The following is a 21,888-nucleotide window of genomic DNA, read 5'->3' on the forward strand; positions in this document are numbered from 1 at the left end:
TTGCTGCTGCTGCTGCTGCTGCTAAGTGTATATGTGTGTATGTGTGTGTGTGTGGGGGGGGGGGGTTGATGAAGGGAGGCAGAGAATACTATTATGTTGGAAGAGAGCGAGCGAGAGAGAGAACGGAAGGGAGGGAAAATGAGCGCATGTGAGTGGATGTGTGGTGTGGGGGGGGGGGGGCAGTAACGCCGCATCATCAGTAGTGTCACTACAGCGGAGAGAGGAGAGTCAGAAACTGGCTCCTTCCTTAATCCCCCCCCCCACCCCTCTCTCTCTCTCTCTCTCTCTCTCCCTCCCTCTCCCCCTCTTGCTCTTTCCCTCTCTCTCTCTCGGTGCGCTCACACACACGGAGGAACTCGGCTTGCAGGCTCTCAGTCACACAAGAGGCTTAGAATTACAGACCAGAGCTTCCAGTGACATTAGCCATCACCTCTGGACGCTTGCCCACCCGCTCGCCAGTCTGCAGAGGGGACGCGTGGATCCGCCGTTCCTCGGACTACAGATAAAACTGCTTCCTCTTCCCCTCTTTCTTTCTCTCTCTCTCTCTCTCTCTCTCTCTCTCTCGCTCGCTCATAGACACACACACACACACACACACACACACACAGTTTGTTTGGATTGTCAGGCGGGCGCCTTTGTGGGCTGTTTTTTGTTTGCTAAGGCATCGTCAGCTCTTCTAGGCTGTGAGCGCAGAGGAGAACCGGACTGCCAGGAACCTTGGCTCTCTTCCCCCCCCCCCCCCCGTCTTTCCATCCTTTCTTTTTCTACCGGTACCAGAGCCGAGGAACCAGAACCGGACGTGTGGATATATCGGTTGTTTGTTTGTTTGTTTGTTTGCTCGGCTCGGGTGTCTGGAAGTAGAGGAGATGATAAACGACGGGGGAGCAGTTTGCACTGCAGCACCGGTGTGCCGTGGACATCAGTAATCTGTGGTTTATTTTCACACACACACACACACACACACACACACATTTTAACCACAGCGCTGAGCCAAACAACTGCATCACTCATTGCCTTCCTCGGGACAAAACGCTGGATTACCAACACGTCCAAAAGAGGGTGGCCATGCCTTGCCGGACGGGGAGAACATATGCTGCTTTGGGAGGAGGAGAAAAAGTGTGAGAGTGACAGGAGAAGACGAAACTCCGGCTAGAACCTCTCCTCCTCTACTGATGACTGCCCTGTCGAACTGAGAATCCCCCCCCCCCCCAGCCCAACTCCCCTGATCTGCCCACCCCCCCACCTAGACCTCCCCTCCCCCTCCCCCCGTCCCTCCGGTGTCTCTAGTCCAAACATGAACTCCTCCTCCGACGGGAACCAGAGCAGCTCTCCTTCGTTCTGCCTGCTGGGTGCAGTGGGATACTCCCCCCGTCTAGACACCTGCGTGCCGGAGGCGGTAATCATCCTCTTCCTCACCGTGCTCATCATTGCTGGTAATCTGGTGGTTATCTTCGTCTTCCACTGTGCCCCGCTGCTCCACCACCACACCACCAGCCACTTCATCCAGACCATGGCATATGCTGACCTCCTCGTCGGGGTTAGCTGCTTGGTGCCCTCCCTCTCCCTCGTCCACTATCTGCATGGCCTTGACGAGGAGCTCACTTGCAAGGTGTTCGGCTACATGGTGTCGGTGCTGAAGAGCGTCTCCATGGCGTCACTGGCCTGCATCAGTGTCGACCGCTACATTGCCATCACCCGCCCACTGTCATACGCAACGCTGGTGACGCCATGCCGGCTACGGGCCTGCATCGTGCTCATCTGGGTCTACTCTGCTCTCATCTTCCTGCCGTCCTTCTTCGGCTGGGGGAAGCCCGGCTACCATGGGGACATATTCCGGTGGTGCGCTGCCACGTGGCAGACCAACCCAGGGTTCAGCGCCGTCATCGTGGCGCTGCTCTACGCGCCCGCCGCGCTCACCGTCTGCTTCACCTACGGGAGCATCTTCCGCATCTGCCGGCAGCACACCAGAGAGATCACGCAGCGCCACGCCCGCTTCAGCTCGCAGACAGAGGGTGAAAGGGCAGAGAGGGCAGAGAGGGGCGAGCGCTGCGAGGGCTGCCCAGACCGGCGCTATGCCATGGTGCTGTTCCGCATCACCAGCGTCTTCTATGTGCTGTGGATGCCCTACATTGTCTACTTCCTGCTGGAGAGCTCAGGGCTGTACCGCCACATGGTGGCGTCCTTCCTCACCACGTGGTTGGCAATCAGCAACAGTTTCTGTAACTGCCTCATCTATTCCCTCTCCAACAGTGTGTTCCGGAAAGGCCTGGGCCGCCTCTTCCGCCCGTTGTTCCCGTCATGCCTCGGCTGTACAGAGGCTAAAAAGGCGCCGCCAGCTCTGGTGACTGGGCCGCGGCCGGACCCAAAAGGTCAGGTGTAAGACCCACTAGCGAGGGGTGCCGTTTGGATTGGTTCGGTTGGTCCTGAGGCATTTTGGGCCCTCTGTGTGAGCTCAACACGATAGGTGTTTTGTTTTGTTTTGTTTCTGACGCGAGATGTGACGAGGACACCGGCGTTGAGCACAAAGAGGTGATTGTGGAGAGGCCTCACCCCTTGGAGGCAGTTTCTGTGTGACCAGGAGCCTGCAAAGTTCTCTCGGGTAGCTCTGGAATGATTTCCCAACTGGACACTGCCAAGTCATAGTAGCGTCGACAAGAGAATGCCGGATACCAGGATGACAACTGAAATGACAGACTGAAGGAACAGGGTCCACTTCTAGTTGTGTGAAGGAAGTAAATCAACAAAGACATTTTCTGAGGTCCATTTGGAGAATGAAATGCAACCTGCACTAACCTAACAACTCCCATATGCAAAAAAAAACAACAAAAGACCGCACAAGACGACTGGTGTTGTGCAATCCAGTAAAATGCAACAAAAAAAACAAAAAAAACAAAACAAAAAAAATTAAGATAATAATAATAATGTTGTGAGAAGTCTTTCCAAGGCTGACTGTAAAATCTGTTATGTGTCTCGGTCTCTTCAGGGTAGAATTTAGTGATGCAAAAAAAAAAAAAAAAAACCCCACAAAAAAAAAAAACCACTTGACTCAGACTACTGATCTGTTTCCCCTTGGGAACAACACGTACTAATAAGTTGATTTTATGTATGAAAAAGAAAGTCTTTCAGCCTTCTAATCATCTGATAATCACCCGATGTGTCCTGAGAGCGTGTGTTTAGATGGGGCGGACTCGGGGTTGACTAGTTTCAGGCCATTTCTCGGAGAGAATCTGGAGTTTTTGTTTTGTTTTTATTATTATTATTTTCAGGGCCTCGTGTATTTTATCAAATGTATTATTCTCTCTTGAAGCTGAGAGTTAATAACAAGCTCTGAGAACGTTTACACAGTCTGGAGTTTCACAGGAAAATGTTGATTTAGGAATTAGCTTTATTTCTCAAGATGGCCACTGACATGCCCGCTTGGCATTGTGGGAATTGTTGTTTTTTCTTCTTCTTCTTCTGTTGACTGACTGATGAGTAGCATCCGATCTCTTCAAGGAGACAAGTTCATACATGTATTGGAGAGTTTTATTCTCTGTGTCCTTCCTCCTCAGGTTTATATCCTCTGGTCTGTTGCCTTTAACCCATTTAAAATAGCAATTCTCTAAAATAATGGGCCATGTCACCCCACGGTAACCTCACAAGATAACATAGCCCATCTTAATGTCTTCACAGCGTCCATCTTGAGGATAACTGAGATTTTTGAGATCCACAGAATCCAAAATGCGAAGGCAGCCTTTCATTTTACCCCTGAACCCATATGCTCTTGTAACCCTGTCCTCTCCTGTTAGCCTGCTAGCTGTCCTCTCCTGTTGGTCCGCTAGCTGTCCTCTCCTGTTAGCCTGCTAGCTGTCCTCGCCTGTTGGTCCGCTAGCTGTCCTCTCCTGTTAGCCTGCTAGCTGTCCTCTCCTGTTAGCCTGCTAGCTGTCCTCTCCTGTTGGTCCGCTAGCTGTCCTCTCCTGTTGGTCCGCTAGCTGTCCTCTCCTGTTACGTCCTGTTAGCCCACTAGCTGTCCTCTCCTGTTAGCCCGCTAGCTGCTAGCTGTTGACAGCAGTCCAGCAGCAGCAACGTGGAGGAGAAGGACACATTTCTGAAATGTGAAGGTCTGAGTGCCTTCTTAGCAGTCGAGGAGAGCCTGTGGCTTTTTGACAAACTGTACGAGTTCATGTAAATATACTTTAGATTTTAAATATTTGAACAGAGGCCAGCGGGGGGTTTAGAGGCCTTTTAGGTAAGGTCGACGCGCTGGTGTTTAATTAGTTTTGTACAAGGAGTGTTTACTAAGACAGACAATTACTGTACACAATCCATAGACACTCGACTAATGTTTGACCTCATGCAGCGTCTGGCAGAGTAATACTGCGGTTACAGAGAGGCCTGCAGACATATTTATTCTATGTCAAGATTTAAGTCCTTTGACTCCAACTACTTTTTGAAGCACTTCACTTGCAATATTACACACAATGTGATAAGACAGTTTTTTTTTCTTCTAGAGCATAACCATTTGAGACAAAGGCATGCCAACTTTTAACCAGACGGGAATTTGAGTTCAGGGTCGGAGGGTTTCGGTGCCCTGCTCCGCGGCTCTTCGGCAGACGCTAGCTGTTGTAGAGATTTTTTTCCTGTGGGATTGCTGGCACAAAATGGCTGCTCAAATCTCACAGTATAGATCTATCTTTGCTACATGATAGTAGGTTGATGTATACAGTATCTGTTATGAAAATCACGCTATTTCCCGCAGGATGTCGAAATGGTCAATTCCTGCTCCATCGTGGGTTGATGATCAGCATCTTATTTTAAAAGATGCTCTATAACGATAGACTTTACTGCATGACTCTGTTTGCAGACGGTGTTTGGTTTGGTAGATTGATACCTTTTGCGTGATGACGCCTCTGATAGCAGTTCAGAGACCATAATCTTTGTGTCATAAATAATAATAATAATAACACTGTCGTATAGTATTGTAGATAACTTATGAAGTTTCTGACGGCGGAGCTTTTGCTGCTTTGCAGAAACGAAAATGTAGTTCAAAGGAACATTTTTTTTTTAATTTGATGAGTTCCCGTCAGACACAAGATGGAGCTTTCTTTGCAGGAAAGCCTGTAGACAGAACCTCACTTTCAGACCTGTCTGTGATCTTATCCTGTTGCTGCTGTCAGGGAAAAAACACATCTGCCAAAAAAAAATTTTTTTTTCTTCCAGGACTGAATCAGAGCCTGTCCTTTACCTTTTTGACATTTTTTTTTTAATTTTATTTTATGCTGATGCTTTGACTGACTTTTAGTCCAGCGCCGGCCCGAGGCGTAAGAAAACCGAACGGACCCTGTGGCATGAAAGTGGCCCCAAGCGAGCATGAGAAACAATAGTAAAATGTTAATTTATATTACCGCATGGTTATCTTACTTAGTTGTGGTACATTGTAGGGGGGGGGGCGCACAGAAATTCTGCTTGGGGCCCAAAAGAGGCTGGAGCCGGGCCTGTTTCACTCACTAAACATACAAACGTCCATGTAGTTAAAAGGTTCAATTATGGTGAGGGGGGGGAAAAAAACTTGAAAAAAACGAAATTAGATGTTTTTTTGTGGACAGCGGCACTGTGCTGCTGTGTACAGCAGGAGTCTGTGCCCAGATAGCATCCGGATGTGGGCCACTTCAGGCAGTGATGCGGCACTGATGGCCTTCTTCTTGCCCTGACAAAATGGATGTGAGCCTGAAGTGGCCCACATGTATAATAGTAAATATGGCCCAAATATGCCAAATCAAATGTGGGCCTTTTTTGGCAAAGACACGGAGCTCTGGGCAACATGTGATCTGGATGTGACCCTGAAGTGGCCCGTGTGGTAAATGGCGAATATGGCCCGAATATCACAAAACAAATATGGGCCACCTTTGGCAAATATGTGGCACATGGCGGCATTGCTATGGCTTGGTTCCGGCCCAGATCTGGCAAACAGGAGCGGACCGCCCAAGTGCCGTCATTCCACACGGTATGTGGGCCGGATGAAAGTGTCGGGTGTGGGACGGGTCCGGGCCACGGCAATTCTGCTATCTGGGTGCAATAGAATCTGGATAGAACGTGTTTCTGTCCAGAACAGGAGCATCAGCAGGGAAGAGCATCACAGTGAACAGGGGCTCGGGCGTGTAATCCAGCACAGATTACTGTTTACTCCCCTCGTACCGTAACCGGTTGACACGTGGAAGCGCTTGGATTACAGAGACTGGGTAATCTGATTTGAACTGGGTTGCTTTGGGATCGCATGGACGCCACACATGCCGTTTAGACAGAGTCTTTATTCCGGTTATGCTGCGATTAAAACGATCAAGCCTCGTTCCAGAAATAGTTGAAATCACGTTTGTTTATGAAATCAATGTATTTTTTATTTGTCTGAGAGCATCCTGAAGCCTGCAGCGATGCTGCGGTTGAGCTCCACTGTAACTGTAAAGGTGCGGGCTGCGGTGCCAGGGGTGTGTACCGTGAGTAGTAATGCGATGTGACGCCATGTAACGGCGTTACATGTAATCCCGTGTCCTGAGTGAGGAGCGGGCAGGGCTTGTGTTTATTGGGCTCACATGAATGTTCTCTTGTCTGCAACAACAGACTGTTCCCGCTCCGCTCACATGACGCAAAGTTTGGTTTTGACGCACTTGATTGGACTCACATGAAAACTATTGATTGTGGCAATATTGTACCAGTCCTGCCCCCCCCCCCCCCTTACAATGTGTCATTATAGTCTGGCCATGGACGGCTCTTTTCCGACCCCCCCTCACGCAGATCAATTTTGAATTTCTCGCGCACTTGCGCGACAGCGCCGCCAGCAGGTCATTCTGAGACACTGTAGTCGAGGCTTAGATGTGGATGTTCGTTGCGAGAAACGACTTGAGACGCTGCAGCGACGCAAAGCCCGGACTTTCCCTTCTGCCGCTGTTGCGGAGAAACGCTGCGCGGCGTCGCGCGTGTCTGGTTTGTTGAAATGTGGATTTTGTCGTTTCTGCTCTTGACTGTTCTCACAAACTTATGTTAATGGGTGCACGGTGCAGGATCCCACGTATGGCCTCACATCTCAGTGCTTTGATTCCTTAAAAAAAACAAAACAACAGTCATGTCAGAGCTTGTGTTTTTTCCTGTGGGAAAATTTTGGAGACCCGTAACAACCGTGCCAAATTTGGTCCAGGACCGGGAGGGGGGGGGGCGTGGGTGGGTGTGTGTGTGTGCGTGTGTGTGTGTGTGTGTGTGTGTATTGAGGGGGTTGCGTATGTTTGATTGTAGATATTTTACTTGGACCGATCCAGCTCCTCCCTGGCAACCTTCCAACCAAAGTTAAATGCCCTCATGTTGTGTTATGGGAAGTGGAGATGAGGGTGTGTGTGTGTGTGTGTGTGTGTGTGTGTGTGTGTGTGTTTGTGTTTGAGTGTGTGTACGTGTGTGTATTTGTGTGTAGGGGTGGGGCACTGTAACTGTTGGTTTCATTACGAATCTGTGGGTTTTAATGTGTTGTGGTTAACACACGAGGTAACAGTGGTTTCTTGAACGCAGCCCATCAGCTGCTGCACACAGACCTCAGATCTGCCCATGTGTTGTGGGTCAGAGTGAACATGTGGGGTGTGTGTCAAAGCAGAAATGTGAACGAGGAAAAGAAACGGTTCTGATCCATGCTGTTCAACTAATGTGAAACAAAGAGGTGCGAGGACGGTGCCGTGAGGACCCTCATGGGCCCGTGTCGTGTTGTACTGTACACGTCGAAACACTTTTGCTCCAAAAATGACAAAGTCACACCGCCTAATGAAATTATCAATAGCACAAAATCAATCTAAATTATTATAGTTGTTAGAGCGGAGAAGTTGATGTGGGTCACGGAGATGAGGAAAGAGTCGACGCGAGCCTGGCGAGTCTCGGTAGGAAGTGAAAGGTTTGGAGAAACGGTGTTTTGTTTCCGTTGGGTTTAAAAGGGGTTGGAAACACAACTCCTGGTTGGATGACAAGACCGATCTCTCTTCTGAAACGCTTATTAAACATCTTCTTATCTGTACCACCCAGTCTGCCCCGCCTCCTTCTGTTTGTGTTGACTCTGCACATTATGAACCTGTCTCTGCACACACACACACACACACCTCCTCCTCTCTATCGGGACTGTCACACACACCTCCTCCTCTGTACCGGGGCCGTCACACACACCTCCTCCTCTGTACCAGGACTGTCACACACACACACACACCACATCCTCTGTACTGGCACAGTCACACACACCTCCTCCTCTGTACCGGGGCCGTCACACACACCTCCTCCTCTGTACCAGGACTGTCACACACACACACACACACACACACCTCCTCCTCTGTATCGGGGCTGTCACACACACCTCCTCCTCTGTACCGTGGCTGTCACATACACCTCCTCTGTAGGACTGTCACACACACACACCACCTCCTCTGTACTGGGACAGTCACATACACCTCCTCCTCTGTACTGGGACAGTCACATACACCTCCTCCTCTGTACCAGGACTGTCACACACACACACACACACACACACACACCACCTCCTCTGTACCGGGACTGTCACACACACACACCTCCTCCTCTGTACCGGGGCTGTCACTCACACAAACACACACACACACACCACCTCCTCTGTACTGGGACAGTCACATACACCTCCTTCTCTGTACCGGGACTTTCACACACACACACACACACACACACACACACACACACACACACACACACACACACACACACACACACACACACCTCCTCCTCTGTACCGAGACTGTCACGCACACACCTCCTCCTCTGTACCATGGCTGTCACATACATCTCCTCCTCTGTACCAGGACTGTCACACACACACACACACACCACCTCCTCTGTACTGGGACAGTCACATACACCTCCTCCTCTGTACCGGGGCTGTCACACACACCTCCTCCTCTGTACCGGGGCTGTCACACACACCTCCTCCTCTGTACTGGGACAGTCACATACACCTCCTCCTCTGTACCAGGACTGTCACACACACACACACACACACACACACACCACCTCCTCTGTACCGGGACTGTCACACACACACACCTCCTCTGTACCGGGGCTGTCACTCACACAAACACACACACACACACCACCTCCTCTGTACTGGGACAGTCACATACACCTCCTTCTCTGTACCGGGACTTTCACACACACACACACACACACACACACACACACACACACACACACCTCCTCCTCTGTCCCGAGACTGTCACGCACACACCTCCTCCTCTGTACCGGGACTGTCACACACACCTCTTCCTCCTTACCAGAACAGTCACACACACACACCTTCTCCTCTGTACCAGGACAGTCACACACACACACACACACACACACACACACACACACACACACACACACACACACCTCCTCCTCCTCTGTCCTCTGTACCGGGACATCACATACACACACCTTCTCCTCCTTACCGGGACAGTCACACACATCTCTTCCTCTGTACCGGGACAGCGACACACATCATCTTCACTGTACCAGGACAGTCATACACACCTCCTCCTCTGTACCGGGACAGTCACACACCTCCTCCTCTGTACCGGGACAGTCACACACCTCCCTTCTCTGTACCGTGACAGTCACACACACCTCCTCCTCTGTGTTGTTTTAGTGAGACTATGCTCGCCCTCCGCCACGACTGTTTCTCAGCAAGAACCACCAGGAACATGGCCAGTTTATGGGCCTGTTAAGCTCTGTGGGTGAAACAGACCAATCAATAAATCAATCAATCAATCAGCCTGTCAATAGCCCGTCAATCAATCAAACGGTTGATCGATCAATCAATAATTTGATCTGTCAATCATTCAAGCCTATCAGGAGAGTGTATGTTCTACCTAAACTGCTCCGTGTGAAAAACCTGCACATCAGGTGAACCCGAAGTGAAACTATAAATATTTGTCGTCCTGTGAGTCCGTTACATTTCCTGTCCAGTGTCACATGGTCGGCCAACGGCTCAGCTGATAAGTGGATCATAAGAATCATAATCATAATGTTCCTCCTCTTTTGATGGAGGAATTCAATTTGTACAAAATGACCCAGAAAGAGATGCACAGTGAACAAAGTAAAAATACTGGCTACCGTCACGTAACCTGATTACAGAAATCACATTACAAGTAATCCTTGACTTCCTTTTTTCTTTGCCGTTGCAATTAAATAAAATAATATTATACTCGCTGTTAAATTCTTATTTTTCTTATTTGTGCGGTGTTTCTAATGCATCCTCATCTTTAAATAGATATTCCTGAAACATTTTGAAATCTGGCAGATTCAGAACACAGTCCACAAAAAGACATTTATTTCAGAAGCAGATACAGAATCATATTTATTGGCCACGTAGGTTTGCACAAACATGGAATTTGACTCCGGTTTCATGGCTCTCTCAGTGTACTTAAGATAGAATAACAACACTACAACCTTCAGACGTATACATTATTATATTATTATATTACACACACACATATATATATATATATATATGAACATCCCACCTCACGCCCCTCTCCCCCGACGAGGTCCTCAACCTCATCAATGTCACAGGTCCTCAACCTCATCAACCTCATCACATCCAGTCGCCCCACCACATGCTCCCTTGACCCAGTCCCCTCCCCTCTTCTTCAGTCCATAGCACCTGAACTCCTTCCCTTTCTAACCCACCTCATCAACACCTCCCTCCAAGCAGGATGCTTTCCATCTGCCTTCAAGACTGCTAGAGTCACCCCCCTTCTCAAGAAACCATCACTTAACCCCTCTGACGTAAAAAACGACAGACCGGTTTCCCTTATACCCTTTCTATCCAAAACGTTCGAATGTGCTGTCTTTAACCAACTTTCTTTGTATCTCCACCAGAACAACCTCCTGGACCCCAACCAGTCTGGGTTCAGGGTGGGTCACTCAACAGAGACGGCCCTTCTTAAATTGACAGAATGTACTCTGCGAGAGCAAACTCTCTCTCCTCTGTCCTGATACTCCTGGACTTGTCAGCTGCGTTCGACACAGTGAACCACCAGATCCTCCTCTCTACCTCGAGGGGCTGGTTGTCACAGGCTCTGCACTCAATGTTGGCATCCTACCTGATGGGTCGCTCCTACCAGGTGACATGGAGGGGATCTGTGTCGGAGCCTCGCAGACTGACTACAGGCATTCTGCAGGGTTCGGTTCTGGGTCCTCTCCTTTTCTTCCTGTACACGAAATCCCTGGGTTCTGTTATTTGCTCGCATGACTTTTCTTACCATTATTATGCCGATGACACCCAGCTGATCTCTTCCTTTCCTCTCTCTGACACACAAGTAGAGACACGCATTGCTGCATGCTTGACCGACATCTCGGAGTGGATGGCGACACACCACCTGAAGCTCAATCTGGACAAGACAGAGCTGATGTTCCTCCCGGGGAAAGGTTGCCTGCACCGAGACCTGGCCATCACCATTGACAACACTGTGGTGACACCAACTCGGACTGTGAGGAATCTGGGTGTGATCCTGGACGACCAACTGTCATTTGCTGCAAACGTTGCATCGGTTGCTCGCTCCTACAGATTTCTCCTCTATAACATCAGGAGGATTCGCCCATTCCTCACCGACGAGACGGCACAGGTGCTCATCTGGCTCTGGTCATCTCCCGGCTGGACAACGGCAACTCCCTCCTTGCTGGCGCCGCGGCGTTGGCCATCAAACCTCTGGAGCTTGTTCAGAAAGCTGCAGCTCGTCTGGTGTTTCAACCGCCCTAAGTTCTCCCACACAACTCCCCTTCTTATGTCCCTACACTGGCTCCCAGTAGCTGCTCGCATTCAGTTTAAGACTCTGGTGCTAGCCTACAGGGCAGTGAAAGGAACAGCTCCTTCCTATCTCCAGGCCATGGTCAAGCCCTACACCCCCGCCCAACCACTTCGCTTTGCTGCCTTGGGATGCCTGGTTGCCCCGTTGCTCAGAGGCCCCTGCTGCCGATCGACCCGGTCACGGCTCTTTTCTGTCCTGGCCCCACAGTGGTGGAATGAACTCCCCACTGATGTCAGGACAGTGGAGTCGCTGCCCATCTTTCGGCGCAGGTTGAAAACTCACCTCTTTAAGAACTACTACCCTGTTACTTGTTCTTAGCACTTATTGTATTCACTCATTAGAAAAAAAACTCTTTCTTGCGCTTTTACTTTAGCACTGGTTTTGCTCTTAGATGCTTGTTTAGAGAGAAGATGCACTTATGACCTCTGATGACTTGTAGTTCTCTTGATTTCCTACGTTAAATGCACTTATTGTAAGTCGCTTTGGATAAAAGCGCCGGCTAAATGACTGTAATGTAATATATATATATATATATATATATATATATATATATATATATATAGTATATAAGAATCAGAAACGCTTTATTTTTAATTTCATGCACTTGCGCACATGAAATGTAATGAAACATCGTTTCGCCCAGCCCACAGCGGTGCAACACAAAGACAAAAACACGTCCAAAAACTACAAGAACTACAAGAACACATATATCCAAACTAACACATATATCTAAACTAAGTCCAGGAGAACGAATGCCAGCCAGGATGACTGTCGGAACTGCCGGTCTGCATGGGCTAGCAGTTAGCTTAGCATGCCTCACTTCCGCGTCCTATCAGAGACCGCCCTCGGTGTTTCTTCTTCGGGCACAGCTCCAGGCAGGGCCGTGATCCCTGGGCCCACAGGATGCAGCAGACCAAGTTCCCTCACCCGATCCAGCGCCAGCTCTCCCAGCCATGAAATGAAGAAAAACTTAGACGCAGATGTGGACGGTACTGGGTGAGGCCGCTGCAAATGTGAATTTGCGCCGTCATCTTCCCACACCGGAAGCGGAATCATATATTATATATATATATGTATATATGTATATATATACTGGTCTGAGTATTTCAGAAACTGCTGATCTACTGGGATGTTCACGCACAACCATCTCTAGGGTTTACAGAGAATGGTCCGAAAAAGAGAAAATATCCAGTGAGCGGCAGTTCTGTGGGTAAAAATGCCTTGTTGATGCCAGAGGTCAGAGGAGAATGACCAGACTGGTTCGAGCTGACAGAAAGGCAACAGTAACTCAAATAACCACTCATTACAACCGAGGTATGCAGAAGAGCATCTCTGAACGCACAACACGTCGAACCTTGAGGCAGATGGGCTACAGCAGCAGAAGACCACACCGGGTGCCACTCCTGTCAGCTAAGAACAGGAAACTGAGGCTACAATTCGCACAGGCTCACCAAAATTTGACAATAGAAGATTGGAAAAACGTTGCCTGGTGTGATGAGTCTCGATTTCTGCTGCGACATTCGGATGGTAGGGTCAGAATTTGGCGTCAACAACATGAAAGCATGGATCCATCCTGCCTTGTATCAACGGTTCTGGCTGGTGGTGGTGGTGTAATGGTGTGGGGGATATTTTCTTGGCACACTTTGGGCCCCTCAGTACCAATTGAGCATCGTGTCAACACCACAGCCTACCTGAGTATTGTTGCTGACCATGTCCATCCCTTTATGACCACAGTGTTCCCATCTTCTGATGGCTACTTCCAGCAGGATAACGCGCCATGTCATAAAGCTCGAATCATCTCAGACTGGTTTCTTGAACATGACAATGAGTTCACTGTACTCAAATGGCCTCCACAGTCACCAGATCTCAATCTAATAGAGCACCTTTGGGATGTGGTGGACCGGGAGATTTGCATCATGGATGTGCAGCCGACAAATCTGAAGCAACTGCGTGATGCTATCATGTCAATATGGACCAAACTCTCTGAGAAATGTTTCCAGTACCTTGTTGAATCTATGCCACGAAGGATTAAGGCAGTTCTGAAGGCAAAAGGGGGTCCAACCCGGTACTAGCAAGGTGTACCTAATAAAGTGACCAGTGAGTGTATATATATCGCTTTTTTCCCTAGAAACCATCAATGGTGTTGATAAAAGTGCTCAACAAATGAGGAGCAGAATATTAAGATAGATGTAGAAAAAAAACTTTAATTCATAACAGTACAAGCCTGTTTTGTGCATCACGCACTCACCAGCTGTCATTGTGGCTAAACAACAAAGAAAAAAAACCCAGCGAATAAACGCTACGTTGCCTCGCACCACGCCCTAGTTGCGGTGCACAGCAACCAATGGGAGGATGGAAAACATCTGAAAAGTAACATTACAACCAATGGGGGGGGGGGGCTTGTTTTGAAAGAGTAAGGGCTTAAAGGGCCGGGGCACTGTTGAAATGCCTACTTTTTAAAAAATATAACATAACCTGCACTTAGAAGGGAAATCGTTTCTTATTTGCAAGCCTGATATGTCCACATTGAACAGTAGAAATGAGTTGGCCACCAGCTGTAGACACAGAAAAAAATATCTGCTTAGCAACTCTAAATAAACCATTCTCTTCATTATCCCGCCCCCCCCCCCATTAGATATACGTGTGATGACCGTTATTGGATGTGGTATTTTTATGTTTTGGCTGCTCTTTCGGCTGTGCTCCGGACCCACTCCACGAGATGATGTACATGAAGTACCCCATTGGATGTTATTTTATTTTGTTATATTTTGAAAGTATATTTAAAGGTATACTTAAAAGTATATTTTAAAAGTACTGCACACGTGTAGCTTTAGAAACAACCATTTAAAGAATGTAACATCTTTAAGCTGCTATATTTGGTCATTGGTAGACAGAAACATTAATTATTCAACCACCTGGAAAATTCTCTCAAAGAACATATTCAACCAGTAGTAAAATGTGCAACCTGTGTCTAACTGAAAAATATTTTATTATTTGCAAACCACAAATGTCCACATTGAATAACGGGAATGAATTGGCCAGCAGTTGCAGACATACATAGATATAAGCACCTGTTTTGAATAAATCATGACACTAGACAAACACCCCCCCCCCGACCCCATTGGACCATTAGCAATCGCGCCTTTTGGATTTTTGAACGTCGCACCTCTCCCCAACTGGACGTTGTGCACGTGATGTGCATGACGAGGCAGTTCATGTTTCATGGTATGTTCTTTTCCCGAGTAGCTTTATTGACAGCTGGTGATTGCTTATGGCATGAAACAGCCTTGTGCTGTCTCATAAAGAATTTACTTGACCCACTGGATTATTCTGCTCCTCATTTGTTTAACAGTTTTATCAACAACACCTCTCAGGGTCGCAGGGATGCTGGAGCTTATCCCAGCAGTCATCGGGCAGCAGGTGGGGAGACACCCTGGACAGGCCGCCAGGCCAACAGAGGGCGGACACACACACACACACACATTCACACCAAGGGACAATTTATGTGATGGCGGGTGGCACGGTGGTGCAGTGGTTAGCATGGTCGCCTCACACAAGAAGGTCCTGGGTTCGAGCCCCGGGGTAGTTCAACCTTGGGGGTCATCCCGGGTCGTCCTCTGTGCGGAGTTTGCATGTTCTCCCCGTGTCTGCGTGGGTTTCCTCCGGGTGCTCCGGTTTCCTCCCAAAGTCCAAAGACATGTAGGTCAGGTGAATCGGCCTTGCTAAATTGTCCCTAGGTGTTAGCTTGTGTTGTCGTGTTTTTGGGTGGTCATCTGGATTGCTTGTGTATGTTTACCTCACGTTACTTGAACCCTGGCTGCAAACCAAATTTCCCATGATGGACGAAGAAACATTTAAACTGAAATTAACTGATTTGAGTTGAACAATTTCATGTATCTACAACCACCATAACATTAGCATGCATAGTTCATCATAAGTACGCGTAATACTGCAGGGATTAAATGGCCTGGTTAAAGACCAGAGGTGATTGTGTTAAAGGTCTTAAACAAACCCTCTGGTCGTTAATGAGGACAGCTGTCTTTACTATCACATATATAGTGTGTACTTACTGGCCTTTTCAGCCCTGCTTTATTCCCCTTGCAATAAAATACTATACTTTGAGTATATTTTTAGTATTCCACTTAAGTACACACAGAGTACTAACTCTGGAGGACTAAACTTGGACATCTAACATCTATTGTGTTGCTTTTTGGGACTAAATCGGCTCACTTTTTAATTTGCATAAGTCTGCTGGGCATTGTACGCAGTGTTCGAATTACCCCGAGACTTTCAGGGGTGCCCACCTATGTAATGTTTTGTGTGCGTGTGCTGGAGCGCAGTATGGCATCATCAACACAAACGGTTCCACTATGCTTTTTGGGAGGCCCCAGTTCTACATTGTTTGTAAAAGCTGTGCATTCATTTATAGGGTGATGCTGGGTGACCACGGGGCACATACAGTATACAGTATATTACACAATAAGAAATACAAATACCGTTACCACATGCCTTTTTAAAATTATTTCATTTTTACCATTTTACAGATCATCCCATTTCAAGCTGTCTGTCCCATTCATATTCAAGGTGTGCCAAAGCCATCATCGACTCACCACCTATTGGATGGAGTCCCAAAGCGGCCTCTTTTCCTTCCTCTTGACATCTTTCCCCGGTTTCCATGAAGTTGAAAGACGATGGCCGGCCTCAGCCATGACCTCACGAAAGGTTTTGGGTTGAAATATTCCAATGGGGGTCCATTAATGTCCAAAAACAGAAGTGCGCTTAAACTCTGCTCCCGTAGACGGTTCCGCATCTTGCGATCAATGTCGCTGAGCGCAGAGAAACCTGCAATAGCAAGTCTCCTCAGCATGCCCCCTTCATTCAGTCCCCTGCAATTTCCAGTCTTTGTACTCCTCAACAGCCCCCCTCGATGGCTCCCCAAGCAGCTTGGCTAGTTTGTGGACCTCTCATTCACCAAACAGAACCAGCTCGCCACGATCAGCAAGCCAGCAGTTTGAGTAGTTGTACCAGATCGGAGTCGGGTAGTCGTTTCACTAGATCGTCTGCTACAGACTGGTGAAACTGCAGTCTGTTGATGTTCTCTTTGCCATCGACCAGTTGCTCCTAAGGAAGTGTGGCCGTTGCGATGCGCTCCTTGGCTACGTGGAATGATTTGCCGTCCGTTTCTTGCATCGCTGTTAACACTTCGGTAGTTTGTGTGACGTCACGGGTTGACTGATTCAGAGTTGTATCTCTTTTCTGTAGTTTCAGAGAGAGGGTTTGGAGCTCGCGTAGAACATCCTTCCTACCTACAAGATCAGTAACAAAGCCTTTGCTTACGAGCTGATTATGAAGGCCACTGAGCTGCCGCCTCTTGGCATCCGTGCGCTTTGGGTCCTCACTAGCTTCCTTCAGCTGTTTCACTAGAGCAGGAAAGGCTTGCCACACAGCCTTGACAGTTTTAAAACTACTGGCAACCCAGCGTATCGTGAAGAGCTTGCCTATCTGTAAGAGTCTCGTTTCCAGCGCCAGCACAGCTTCTTTCAGAGGTCTGGTGTTTTGGGGGGATTGATGGTAGATGCATATAACTTTGAAATAAAAATGTCAAAATAGTTGGTTCCCGTAACTGCTTTAAGTGACTCGTGGATGGCTAGTTCGAGCCGATGTGCCAACAATGCACTGCCTGAACATTGGGGAAATCTGTTTTATGTCGGGCAATAAGTCCAGACACCTTTCTGGTTAGAACGGAGGCCCCATCTGTTGTGATACTAATTAAATGCTTGTGCAACCACTCATTGTCCAACCCAGCATCACGTAGACTTTCTCTCAAAGAGGAGTAGATTGATGCAGCGTCCGTGCCCTGTTTTAGCTCAACCAAGTCCAAGAGGATATTTTCTAAATCACCTTTGCCACTGATGTCAGACCTAAGGTAAATGATGAGGTAAGTGATCCCATACACTGCGCTTTCATCTATTGAGAGGCTAATCGGCGAGTTTGCTTTTTTCAGATTGGATATTATTGTGCGTTTCCGATAATTGTCAGCTAAACAATAACAGTTCCCCCTAGTGTGTGCACATGTATATTACTGTACTGTAGATTACATCCAATTATAAGTGGATATAATGTAGCCTACAGGCACACCACTAGGGGTGCCGGTGGCACATAGAAATGGGGCACTCCTGAACTTTGTATCAGGGTATACCATGGCCAGAACTAGGTGAACCGGGCACTCCCGGGCACCAGCGTAATTCGAACCCAGATTGTACTTAAACTTAACTGAAAGTGTATTTTTATCCCTGTGGGTAATAAAATATATATGTAGTTGTAGCTGTACTTAGGGCTGTGTATTGGCGAGAATCTGGCGATATGATACGTATCATGATACAGGGGTTACGATTCAATATATTCTGATATATCGTGATACTGTAAAAAAGGCGATATATTGCGGTTTCACAGGCCTGTGTTCTTTGTGCTTATGCTACTTCCTGTCTCACTTTACATTGTTGGGTTGGAGTGGAAGAGTCAAATGACTGAAGATAGATTACAACACTGTTATCTAGCGGTTGTGGGGTTACACACAACACAACATGTTTGTCATGAACCTTTATATGTAAATAGTTAAAAATCGATATGGTGGTTTTGAGAATTGATACAGTATCACAAAAGATCATATCGCAATACTCGTGTGTATCGATATTTTCTTACACCTCTAGTTGTTCTGTAGTTGTGCTTGTAGTATAATTGTAGTTGTACTGTATATTTGTAGATGACTTGACACAACAAACTAAAAATGAACTCGGAAAAAAAGTATTCAACCAGTATGAAAGTACATGTACAGTATAAGGATACCATTGACATGTACTTGTTTCTAGTTTAACAGAGGACTGATGAAGATGAAAGTGTCCTGGAGGTCACGCAGCTGATGGGAGGGACTAAGTGGAGGTGGTGGTGAGGGTAAAAACGATGCTCTCATTCATTCATTCATTCATCTTCAGCCACTTCTCCGGGGTCGGGTCGCGGTGGCAGCAAGCTAAGTAGGGCACTCCAGATGTCCCTCTCCCCAGCAACGCCCTCCAGCTCCTGGGGGATCCCAAGGCGTTCCCAGGCCAGATTGGACATGTAGTCCCTCCAGCGAGTTCTGGGTCTAACCCGGGGTCTCCTCCCAGTTGGACATGCCTGGTAAACCTCCAAAGGAAGGCGCCCTGGAGGCATCCTAATCAGATGCCCGAACCACCTCAACTGGCTCCTTTCGACGCGAAGGAGAAGCGGCTCTACTCCAAGTTCCCTCCGGATGTCCGAGCTCCTCACCCTATCTCTAAGGCTGAGCCCAGACACCGTACGGAGAAAACTCATCTCAGCCGCTTGTATCCGTGATCTCACTCTTTCGGTCCCTCCCCAAAGCTCATGCCCATAGGTGAGGGTTGGAATGAAGGTTGACTGGTAAACTGAGAGCTTTGCCTTCCGGCTCAGCTCCCTCTTCACCACAACGGTCCGGGACAACGTCCGCATTGCTGCTGACGCTGCATACTTGAACTCCTCCACTTGAGGCAACAACTCATCCCCAGCCCAGAGGGAGCAATTCACCATTTTCTGGTAGAGAACCATGGCCTCAGACTTGGAGGCGCTGACTCTCTCCCCGGCCATTTCACACTCGGCTGCAAACTGCCCCAGTGCACGCTGGAGGTCACGTTCTGATGAAGCCAACAAAACCACATCATCTGCGATGCTTTCATACTGGTGTTTATTTTTAATCCACGTGGAAACGAATGCCTGCACACGAACGCTAATGAACCTCGTCAGAAGGGAGGGGACTTTACCTGGCAACCGGAAGCTTGGATTGGTATTACAGGCCTGTATAACAAGCACGGTATTCCAGCAAAGCCAATCGTCATGCATGAAAAATCTCAGAGACATTGTGTCATCCCTAAGCCTGTGAGTACAGAGACCTCTTCAGTAGCAGTGTGTGTGTGTGTGTGTGTGTGTGTGTGTGTGTGTGTGTGTGTGTCTGTGGTGTGTCAGATCCTGATAACCAGAAATAGAGGCCACATAAACAATGACAACGACTCTGGCCAAAGAAAACTACACTGTAAAAAAAATAACAAACAAAAAAAAAAAATCTTCTCCGCTTAAACACAATGGAAACTTTGACATGGAAAAAGTTTTTTTCATCTTTGACTCTGGAAGGTAGTGAGGCGTCATTCATATCCAACACGAACCAACCCGTGTTAAAATGAAAACCTTCTATATATTTATAAATAACTTTGTTAAAAGAAATGCAACAGTAGGGAAAGTACTCAACAAATAAGGAGCAAAATAATCCTCAGCTGATGATTGCTTATGGCAGGAAACAGGCTTGTACTGTCTCATAATGAATTTACTTGACTCACTGGATTATATATATATATATATACTATAGATAGATAGATAGATAGATAGATAGATAGATAGATAGATAGATAGATAGATAGATAGATAGATAGATAGATAGATAGATAGATAGATAGATAGATAGCGTTTTTTCCCGAAACCGTCAATGGTGTTGTGAGTGCTCAACTAGTGAGGAATATCAATACAAATACAGGAACTGCTGTGTATTAAAATCTTTTTTCCTGTATCTGTGTTGATATATGTGTGTATATATATATATATATACACTACCGTTCAAAAGTTTGGGATCACATTGAAATGTCCATATTTTTGAAGGAAAAGCACTGTACTTTTCAATGAAGATAACTTTAAACTAGTCTTAACTTTAAAGAAATACACTCTATACATTGCTAATGTGGTAAATGACTATTCTAGCTGCAAATGTCTGGTTTTTGGTGCAATATCTACATAGGTGTATAGAGGCCCATTTCAAGCAACTATCACACCAGTGTTCTAATGGTACAATGTGTTTGCTCATTGGCTCAGAAGGCTAATTGATGATTAGAAAACCCTTGTGCAATCATGTTCACACATCTGAAAACAGTTTAGCTCGTTACAGAAGCTACAAAACTGACCTTCCTTTGAGCAGATTGAGTTTCTGGAGCATCACATTTGTGGGGTCAATTAAACGCTCAAAATGGCCAGAAAAAGAGAACTTTCATCTGAAACTCGACAGTCTATTCTTGTTCTTAGAAATGAAGGCTATTCCATGCGAGAAATTGCTAAGAAATTGAAGATTTCCTACACCGGTGTGTACTACTCCCTTCAGAGGACAGCACAAACAGACTCTAACCAGAGTAGAAAAAGAAGTGGGAGGCCGCGTTGCACAACTGAGCAAGAAGATAAGTACATTAGAGTCTCTAGTTTGAGAAACAGACGCCTCACAGGTCCCCAACTGGCATCTTCATTAAATAGTACCCGCAAAACACCAGTGTCAGCATCTACAGTGAAGAGGCGGCTGCGGGATTCTGGGCTTCAGGGCAGAGTGGCAAAGAAAAAGCCATATCTGAGACTGACCAATAAAAGAAAAAGATTAAGATGGGCAAAAGAACACAGACATTGGACAGAGGAAGACTGGAAAAAAGTGTTGTGGACGGATGAATCCAAGTTTGAGGTGTTTGGATCACAAAGAAGAATGTTTGTGAGACGCAGAACAAATGAAAAGATGCTGGAAGAATGCCTGACGCCATCTGTTAAGCATGGTGGAGGTAATGTGATGGTCTGGGGTTGCTTTGGTGCTGGTAAGGTGGGAGATTTGTACAGGGTAAAAGGGATTCTGAATAAGGAAGGCTATCACTCCATTTTGCAACGCCATGCCATACCCAGTGGACAGCGCTTGATTGGAGCCAATTTCATCCTACAACAGGACAATGACCCTAAACACACCTCCAAATTGTGCAAGAACTATTTAGAGCAGAAGCAGGCAGCTGGTATTCTATCGGTAATGGAGTGGCCAGCGCAGTCACCAGATCTGAACCCCATTGAGCTGTTGTGGGAGCAGCTTGACCGTATGGTACGCAAGAAGTGCCCATCCAACCAATCCAACTTGTGGGAGCTGCTTCTGGAAGCGTGGGGTGCAATTTCTCCAGATTACCTCAACAAATTAACAGCTAGAATGCCAAAGGTCTGCAATGCTGTAATTGCTGCA

General features: G+C 47.3%; 1 protein-coding gene across 1 annotated transcript; it reads left to right on the plus strand.

Annotated features, from left to right (window-relative positions):
• The first annotated feature begins 614 nt into the window (after positions 1-614).
• Positions 615-4,150, plus strand: LOC130119763 (probable G-protein coupled receptor 21). Its single transcript, XM_056288368.1, has one exon. It carries the CDS (start codon positions 1,295-1,297, stop codon positions 2,378-2,380), a length of 1,086 nt encoding a protein of 361 aa, XP_056144343.1. The 5' UTR covers positions 615-1,294; the 3' UTR covers positions 2,381-4,150.
• Positions 4,151-21,888: the final 17,738 nt, after the last annotated feature.

This window comes from Lampris incognitus, chromosome 1, assembly GCF_029633865.1.
Source record: "Lampris incognitus isolate fLamInc1 chromosome 1, fLamInc1.hap2, whole genome shotgun sequence".
Lineage (NCBI taxonomy): Eukaryota > Metazoa > Chordata > Actinopteri > Lampriformes > Lampridae > Lampris > Lampris incognitus.